The 10,473-nt window shown below is 27.9% G+C and overlaps 1 protein-coding gene across 1 annotated transcript; it reads left to right on the top strand.

The window, feature by feature from the left end:
* Window positions 1–2,249: 2,249 nt before the first annotated feature.
* HELRODRAFT_156074 (hypothetical protein) lies at window positions 2,250–6,922 on the top strand (the record flags this gene model as incomplete). Its single annotated transcript, XM_009029504.1, has 6 exons — window positions 2,250–2,357; window positions 5,369–5,456; window positions 5,869–5,971; window positions 6,258–6,366; window positions 6,465–6,583; window positions 6,847–6,922. 6 exons carry the CDS (start codon window positions 2,250–2,252, stop codon window positions 6,920–6,922), a joined length of 603 nt encoding a protein of 200 aa, XP_009027752.1.
* Window positions 6,923–10,473: the final 3,551 nt, after the last annotated feature.

Genomic DNA, 10,473 nt, shown 5'->3' with positions numbered 1-10,473 from the left:
TTACGCCAAACATTCGGTAGAATTTATAGAATATTTAAATATATATATATATATATATATATATATATATATATATATATACGCGTTTATGTTAATGTTTCGTGATTTGATTAGGATACAAAACTATGGGGCACGGAACCTAAATGTATTTTTAAAATCGCTTGTCAATATAACATCCTCTTTAGTATATTATAATTTAATTGAACTTTACCTTTATTTAATGATGACAATTCGTTACATTTGATTATGTGATGTCAATGATGACAAATGAGTAAAGGAAGATTACGAAACGCTAATGAGCTTGTGACTATATATACTGTTTTGAATTTTCAATTGTAGATAATGTTGTCTCGCAAGTTCTCTTGCATTTAAATGATGTCGAACCCTGAGATGATTTTCATTTAAATCACCTGTGCGACGCGTGTGGGTGTTTTTTTATGTACAGTTTGTTTTTAAGATGAAATGACTCTTCATTATTATTATATCCACTCACCACCTTAATCATTATTACATTCGCATCCTTTCATCACCATCATCATTTTTCTTCGTGATTAATACTACTACCCTATCGCGAACCATTTAAAAAAAATTTACCAATCATATTTAGCAATGTATGTAACGTGTAATATATGTTAATATATGTTAATACGTAGGCGTTATTCATTTCATTCGTTTATTCTACATTTTACAAAAATTACCATGCACAATCCACGCAATAATGGATTAAATTTTACTATATATATATATATATATATATATATATATATATATATATACATATAAATGTATAAACAACATACATGTATGTGTGTGTGCGTGCGTGCGCGTGTGTGTGTGAAAGTATTTTCCTTTACATTAAAGAAAAAACACGTACGTTGCTTCGGGAGAATTCTATTATGATGTAGGAGTTTATATATTCAATCATTCGATCATCTAATAAATGATAATATTAACATTAACAATACGAAGACGAAGAATACGAATAATAATAATAATAAGAATGATTTTTAAATGTTAAATATAATTTTATTCCAATAGTAATATTTAATAATATAATTGGTTTCTTAGATGAAACAAAAATTAATAATGTTTAGATGATTTAAAATATCTTTTTTTTATATATATAAAACGCTTACGCAGTGTTTAATTCACTCAAATTACATCTGCACGCAATGCAATGCGTGTATATGTGTGTGTGTGTGTGGTGAATGTATTACTTTATGTGTGTGTGTGTGTGTGTGCGTGTATGTGCGTATGTGTTACTTTATGTGTTTGTTTGTGTGTGTGTAAGAAAGTCTTACAGATTTTATATTTTCACGAATGGAAGAGTGTGTAAATTTGTGTAAAAATGTTTTTTTTTAACGCACGTATCACCGTTTATACAGAATGTACCCAGCATTTGATAAATCTCCGAGCTTTTATTGAAAGTTGATTTTACGTATTCAAATGTCTCTAATGTATTTATTTTGTTTTTTAAATTTGTCTGATCCAAATTAAATATGAAATATATGTGCAAGAGGCGTATAATGTGTATTTAATACGATTTATATAGGTACGAAACATAGTACATATTATGTATGTAATATAAAATATATATGATTTTATAAAAATGAATATACAGAGTACTTATTTATTGACAATTTATTTATTAAATGTTATTAATTTTTCTTAAATGCAATTAAACTGAAAAAAATAAAATTTGCATCTTACTTTGTATCTTGTGTTTGTACTGCATTGTACAAATTTCAGTTAAATGAATAGTGATAGACAACTAACTAAACATTTTTAGTAAAACCTTAACTATTTTACGACTTAAAATAGATAGTTTAACTAATAGTTATAAACTTATTTTTGAAAATAGTTAACTAAACATTATATATATACATATATATATTTCAGTCTTATTTTTTATTCTCTGGAAAAGATTACCTGGACCCAGAAAATATAAGAAAAATAAAGTATTTGAAAAAAGTAATGAAAATGTTATGTCAGTTTTCCAGAAGTACATTCATGTACATATTTTTATATATAGGGGAAAATAATGCAATTTTAAAATTGCTTCGGCATGTCATACTTAAACTTATTTGTGTCTGCCATTTAAAAAGCTGTTTAACTAGCGTTTGACCTAAATAAAGTAGTGTTTCTGTGGTATTTCCAGACTTTTTTCTCGCGTTTCGTCGCTTTTTAATGCTAGTTTGCTAAATTTTCAGTTACATACTGTTATTACCTCTTTTTTCAGTTTAAATAAAATGTCTTCAAAACCTCACGGAGATAGTTTCGTAGTAAAAAATTATCGACTGGCTGTTGTTGGTGGTGGGGCCGTTGGTAAAAGTACCCTAACTATCCAGTTTATTCAGGTACGTCCATTGTTGTATGTATGTCAATCAATGTATAATTTGTAATCTCATATTGTCAGTAATTTGAAGTTTTTTGAAATGTTAAATTATTTCTTAGAGTAAACAAACCACATCCACTTTTTGGTCTTGTGACAAGCAATATTAAATACGCCGAACCTAGCGACACGGCGGCCGTTTTCAAATGTTAAAAAATTATAGAAACGGCGGCCAATTTTAAATGTTAAAAAGTTTTATAGACACGGCGGCCTTATGCAAAAAATTGTGGTCACGGCGGCCGTTTTTCAATAAAGCTCACTCACCTTATGTGGAGGTACATGGTATGCTCCAAAAATCATCTAATTAAATTGCATTTTTTAATCATAAATAAATGAATGTTTTCTATAAATATTCGCTTCTAGTGAATCTAATTGATTTTGAATGTTTTTTTATGTGTTATAATTACAGGTTGCTTTTTTTACAGATTACATATTTATTATATTATATCTGTACTGCTTATTTGTTTTAATTATAATTTCTAAATTTTTTTTATAGCACATTTAAGAAAATACATAAATTGTTAGAAATGTCACTTATCCGATTAATTTTAAATACAACTTTGAATTGCCGGATGGGTTTTTAAACTTTCAAAACGTTTCAGGCGAATTGTATTTATTTAACATTGAAAGGAATTACGACGACAAAATACAAATATATACACTAATCTACAATATAGTTTATATCCAATAATATACAGCCAAACATAAAATGTTTTATTATATTGTTCAGCTATTATTTCCTGCATGCTTTACAAAACCATTCTTTTTTACTTGGAGGCCTTTTGATGCCTGCACAAGAAAAGTGGAACCACTTGAGACAGGAATCACAGGAAACACTTCGAACATCCCTAAGATCATTGCTACAGGTTCCACACATCCATTCTTCATTGGAACATTTATTTATCATTTCTTTCAAAACATATAGATCTAAAAAATCTTTCAATAAATATAGACATTCTTGTACTTGTCCATCTAAGAACTGACTTGGTACTGATTGAATATTGCTAATATTATAATCTTGTCCACTACCAAATAACCATTGTAACATCAGTTTTTGCTTTTCTCTTGTTGGCTTCGAAGCAAAAGATATAGATTTGCAATGTTTTGAAGGCATGCCTAAACAGGTTAGTGTTGCTCCTTTTGGTTGACCTCTTGATTTAAAAGCTCGGGGAAAAAGAAGCTCTGAACATGGCAATGATGATGATTCTGTTGCTCCTGGTATTTTTTGAAAAATTGATAAGACCTTATCAACTTGGTTTTGGACATCAGCACTTGTCACAACTTTTCCAGATACCTGCGAAAGATACTCTTTCACCTTAGTGGGATTGGCTCCCATACCGATCATCAACTCAGCTTGTTGTTTCTCTTCCTCGCATAATTTTCTTTGCTGTGATGTGTGTTGAAAAGTCTCTGGTACTATTACATGATTATGATCATTTATGATTGATCTTACAACTAATTTATCACCATTCTTATTTGCTCCAAGAACTATTTTTGCTGGAAAATCATGTTTGATGGTACTGAAAAATAAATTATAACATTTACCATTACTTATATGAAAAAAAAAATTCAAAAATGAAAATACTTTTGATTAGGCCTTTTACCCGATCCTTTGCTTTTATAAGAGCCATAGTGTTGACAACCCAGCTTAATTTAGGAATACATCAGATCATCACTGAAGTATAAATAAAGGTAAGATTGTAAATAAAATATATATGATATAATTATAACAATAATATGATCTAATAATAATCTTTCACAAAACATGAGAGGTTAGATACTATAAATAAGCAATGAGTGCAGTGTGGTCATAATCTTTTTTAGTTCCTTATCCTGTAATTATTTACCAACAATTTGTCATTACTTGGTTTCAACAAACTAAATTACTAAACAAAACCTTTGTGCCAAAAACTACAACTCAGCACTACACAAAAAGCATTAGATTTTTTACAATTATAGCACACACGTGGCATATGGCAGTTTTACTCAAACTGATTTTCATTGTGTAATAGACAATACAATTAATGCTAATTTAGTGACAAAGATATGTTGTGATAAAAAAGTGTGCTAATTACAAAATCAACCAGTTACGAATTATGACAATTTTTAACAAAATTATTAAAATAATTATCATAAATAATCATAAATTGCTCACCTGAATGTTTTATTGGGTTGCTTCTTTCGTGCTCTTTCCACCGTTGTTGAATCAGCAACAGTATAATTAACATATGATTCTTTTTCATATTCAGATTTTTTCTTTAAATCTATAAAACTAACAAATTCTTCTCCTTCAACAAGCAATAAACAAATAAACAAAGTAACAAGAAAATTTGCGTCAAAATTACTAAATTACTAAAACACTTTAAATCTACACGGAGCACGAGGAGCAACAATGGAGAACGAAATGTATAACCAAAGATACTCTATATATTGCGTCACAAAATTACGTAGTAAAAGTTGGTTACGAAGTGTATGTTTAAAAAACTTATGTTAAAAAAATAAATTTGTCACTATATCTAAAGAAAATATAAATATGAAATAAATATATTTTGATTTTTTTTGCCATTTTTCAAATTTTTAGCGAATTTATATAACCGGTCGCCGTGTCTGTAATATTTTTACGTTCAGAAACGGCGGCCGGGTCTATAGTTACTGTGTATTAAATAAAAATAAGTGAATGATGATGCACTTATTTTTTTAGTTTAAATATTTGTCTTGAATCATGTTATTTAATTGGATTTTGCTATCAAAAATGTAAAAAAAAAGTTTATTTGCTATTTATTCAAATCAGTTAAATTATTTTCTGCTCATTTAGGTTAGTTTAGAGAAGTAGATTTCATGAATTAATCACCTACATGATCATTTTTTGCAAAGGTTTAAATTAAAACATTAACTTCAACTAACTATTCATGCGAACTTGCATGCTATTTATAACTCATTATTATAGATAGATAAATCTAAAACCATTAATTTCAGTCGTGTTTCGTTACTGACTATGATCCAACCATTGAAGATTCCTACACAAAGCAGTGTATCATTGATGGCATTGCTTCCAAACTTGACAGTAAGTTTGCATTTGCAGGCTGTTATCTTCTGCAATACTGTTAAACTATTATGTCATTTTTCTTATACTTTTCGTAGATTTTATTTCTTTATTATTAATCTCCAATTTTTTTTTAGTAACACTTAGCGTAATTTATTTGGCATTATAGAAGCTACTTTTAGCTTGTGATATCTTATAAGCACATATCACCATAGCTTACAAATTTTACCATCAATTTAAAAAGCAAATCTTTAAATAAATTGATTTTATTCTTACATAAGTAAACTTTTAGACATGACTTGTGTCTGTATGTCTTTGACTAAATTTTGCCACGAGAGGATTGTACATATTTACAATTAATAAAATAAATTATAAATTTACAAATTATTTTTATTTATGAATTAACTTTAAATTTGAAAATTTTCCCAAAAAGTTCTTGACACAGCTGGCCAAGAAGACTTCCATGCAATGAAGGAACAGTACATGAGAACAGCCGAAGGATTTTTGCTTGTCTTTTCTGTTACTGATCAAAATAGGTTGAAAATATAATGAAATAAATATAATTTTTTTCAAATTTATTAATGAAATGTTTTACATTTGAAGGATAATTATTTTTCATTTGAGGTCTACCATATTTAATTGAATAATTAATGGATTATAATTAATGAAATGAATTATTATAATCATTATTTTAATTAATGAATTGATTAGTTAATTGAATAATTAATGGGTTAATTAATTAATTATTTATTTAGCTAATTCAATAATGTTATAAAATTAGATGGAGAGACCATTTTTAATTGAAAAAATATTCACAAACAGTTTTGCAGAAACGAGCAACTTTTATATGCAGATCTTGAGAGTGAAAGACAGGGAAGAGTTCCCCATCATATTGGTTGGCAACAAAGCTGATTTAGAGAGCAGAAGACAGGTGAACTTTTCCATTGTTTAGTTTTCTTTTGTGAGATACCCTTGCAGCCGAATTTTGTGGCGATGAAATTTATTACCATAAAGTATTCCTTCCACCAGGTAACGTCTGAAGAGGGCCTGCAGCTTGGCCGGCATCTTGGCATTCCATACATCGAGACAAGTGCAAAAAATCGAATGAACATCGATGCAGTCTTCCATGAATTAGTACGCATGATTAGGTCAGACGCTTTTTTGCTAAATCATCTTTTTGACGATTAACAAACTTATTTTTTTTTTATTAAATTATAAATAACCAAACAAGCAAAATGCGTGTTTGTTTGTTTGTTTGAGTGTGTGTGTATTTGTGTTAGTGTGTGTGTATTTGTGTTAGTGTGTGTGTATGTATATATATATATATTATATATATATATATATATATATATATATATATATTTATATATATATATATAATTAGAATCAATTGTTTCATTAATGATAACAGAAAGTTTCAAGAAGCCGAGAGGACACCATGCAAACAGAAAAAAACGCAAAGAAGAAGCAACTGCTCCATCTTTTGACTTTTTTTGACACATTTTCTTCAATTGCTGATCATTTTTATTACGTTATTATTTTATTTATTTTTTCTTATATTTCATCAATTTTCAAACATTTTGTTAAATAGTTTTTTGTTAATTTACTTATTTGTTTTTTTTTAAGAGATTAAAGTTTTATTTTAATTTTGAGACAATCTTAACCTGCCCATACACTTTATCACTTAGTACTTATTTCTTAGGGTTAATTTATTAGAAATTTTCAGAAAATTGTTGAAAAATTGAAAGTTGATTAAATTCTAATTTTTATTCTTTTTATTATTTTCATATTTTGTTTATTTAAAAATTTATTTATTTATTGATCGATATGTGCATTTTGCTTAATCAATCTTCCATTCATACTTTAACTTGTTTATATATTTACGCTTATATATGTTTGTGTGTGTTTATTTGTGTGTTTGTGTGAGAGTATGTATGAAATTTGTGTGTGTGTGTATAAAATGTATGGTGTGTGCGTGTGTTCGTGTATGTGTGTGGTGTGTGTTTGTGAACATTTTAGATACCTCTAAATTCAGGATGAAGATGAAGGCTTTTTCTTTTTTAATTTTCAACCTTACTATATGACAATTGGCAATCTCCCTTTCATTTGTCACGCATATTCACTTACGTGCATTTATTTATTTATTCATATTTCCGTATTTATTTATTTATTTATTTTTATGAACTTTTTTATCTTGTTTATTTTATTATTAAATTTATTTATGTAGATTCTATTGGATTGGAGAGAACTGCCAAGATTCATTTATTGTGTTGACTAGAATTTTCAGTTTTAACGCTCCCCCTTTGAAGTAACTAAAATAGAGGGAGTGCTTACCCTACCTGCTATTGGTAGGTCGCAAGAAAATGTAGATAGTGTGTGAATGCGTGAATGTTTTTTCTGGAGTGATAGGTATCATGAATTAGTTTTTTTGTAATTTTATCTTAACTAATCTGACACAATGACACAGTGATTGTATCGTTGTATCTTATAATGATACAATCATTGAATCATATATATATATATGATAAACTTACTAACCAACTAACCAACTAACTAGCTAGCTAGCTAGCTAGCTAACTAACTAACTAACTAACTAACTAGCTGAATAACTAACTGACTAGTAGGCTTTTCTCCCTACTTTTATTCATTTCCACAGCTCGGAGTATGTGTATTGCATTTATTATTATTTTTATCATGTTATTATTAATAATTTTATTATGTTATTTTTTATGATAACGAATTAACTAGTCTCTTATTTGTTTGTTTTGTTTTAATTTCTGCACTGTTAGCCGTCACGTTGATTATCTTTTTTTTTCTGTTTCCTTACACATTAAATCATTCATTTTCATTGTATATATATATAACCATAGATATACAGTGTATATATATATATACCTGTTTGTTTTACTGTTCTAAATAAATGGGTTGGCGTTATTTATTATGATATTATTATATTTAATTATTCATTTTTTTTATAAAAGGGATTTATTAATTTGAATTTCATTGTGTGTAAAAAGAAAATATGAATATTCATCTGTTATTTTTTTTTCTACATTACGGCTGCTACACAACACTAGATACAGAAAAAATTTATCACCATTTTCTGTCAAAATTTTTTTGCGGTCATCAATCATAGCATAATAAGGCTGTTTTTTTCTTGATTTTTGTTGGTGTGGCTTTTTTATGGGGTTTTTTGTTGTTTTTGAGAGATGATCTGTATATTACTGTAGTGTGTGTGATGCATTGATTTATGCCTGCCCACAAACCCACAAATGCTGTGCGTCTGTATGTGCTGCTGATTGCTTTTAAAAATTTCTTTCTTAATTAAGATCAAATTAATATTAATTAAGTTGGCCAGAAAGTTGACCATCATTTCCTTGTTATTAAGCATTGATTTCAATGCCATTTTACATTTTTTTCAGTATATTTACGATTGAAATCGTCGTCTGTTATGCTTATCATAATCACACTCAATCATCATCTTCATCATCGTTAATGATGTTGAACAGACTATGTTAACAACGTCGTTCATTGTCATGTCATCACCACGTTATCTATGCCTACTCTTATATCACTTGTACAGTTGACACTAGTCTCAAATGCCTTAGAGGTTTTGTATTAAGTACACAACTTATAATTTTGTTTATTTCAGATGTTATTCATTTTATTTGAAAATGATATCAATACCTTTGTTTTTTTTCAGTTTCATATCTTACGGCGGGATATTTTTTTGTTTGTTGAATGGTCATCCGTTTCTCCACATAACATCTTCGCTACTTTTTTGCTTTCAAATGTTTTATTTTAAATCAAATTTTATTTCAGTTAATTCCATCTCACGTGTATAACATATTTCATATTATGCACATGATTTAAATATTCACTCTGCTTTTCTAATGCAATCAATCTTTTTTCAACTAAATTTATTTAAATTTAAACTCCTCTTTTCATGTTCTGAGTGCAGTGAATTTTTAGATTTTTTTCGTGGTCACCTATTCGATATGATTCTTTTTTTAATTCGAGCTTAACAAGCAATTTTCACAAAATTTTTTCAAAAGTTGGCCTAAAAGTTTTAGAATAAAAGAAGAAGGAACGATGACCTCCATGTTATCTCTTAATTTATCTTCTATTTTTCGGGTCCAGACATTCCTTCCCGGAAGATACAAAATAAGACTAGAAAATATTGAGGTTCTCGTGCCTTGTTTTAGAACCTTTTTGTATTATCTTTTCATCGTTTTCTCAACAGCTGTCTGCACTGTTTACGTGACCTGCTCTAGATTATTTTTCAATAGTCTTTTCAATCATAGTCTTCTACTTCTTTTCAAACATTGACGCATTTTGGGATATATCTCAAAAAAGTATGGTTTTTATGCATTGATATTGAAATTTTGGTTGATTCGGCATAAGATTGTTTGAGATTTAACATTTTATTACATTTAGGCGAACGAACTGTAAGATCATTTGTTTCCTTTTCACGCCTGCGAATTTTTTTTTAATAATATGCTTATTTCCATTTATTTTCATGTTTCGTTTTGTTTCACACTTCGAAGTTTGTGTTTAGTGATTTGCTTCTTTTAAAAAAATATTTTCTGTTTTTTTGTTTATCTGTAACTATGATACAGTGATTTCAACACATACCTGAATTGTAAGGTTGCGTCATCTGTTTTCTTTCTGTACTTTTTTTTCATTTTATTGACAAGTTTTTTTAATTTATTTTAAAAATACTGAACTTTTTCACAAGTGTCGACTTTTTTGTTTATTTTACCGAAGCGTCTATGTTACATGTAGATCATTTCATAATCGAAACTCGGTACTTTAATTTTTCATTTATTACATTTCAAATATGAAAAAAATTAACTAAAATTTAAAACTTGAAAACATAAAATATAATCGACCCGAATAAAAATATAGATTAACTAAACTATAAAATAACCTGTAGCAAAATTGAAAAACAACCAAAACATGCTAAAAATGAAAACTCTAAAAAGTTAAAATAAAAATGTTCGCAAAATATCCTGCGTTCAAATAATTTAAAAACATT

Source organism: Helobdella robusta (assembly GCF_000326865.2).
Source record: "Helobdella robusta unplaced genomic scaffold HELROscaffold_6, whole genome shotgun sequence".
In the NCBI taxonomy this organism is placed as follows: Eukaryota; Metazoa; Annelida; class Clitellata; order Rhynchobdellida; family Glossiphoniidae; genus Helobdella; species Helobdella robusta.
The sequence above is the reverse complement of the archived record's forward strand: the minus strand, read 5'-3'. Positions and strand labels throughout refer to the sequence as shown.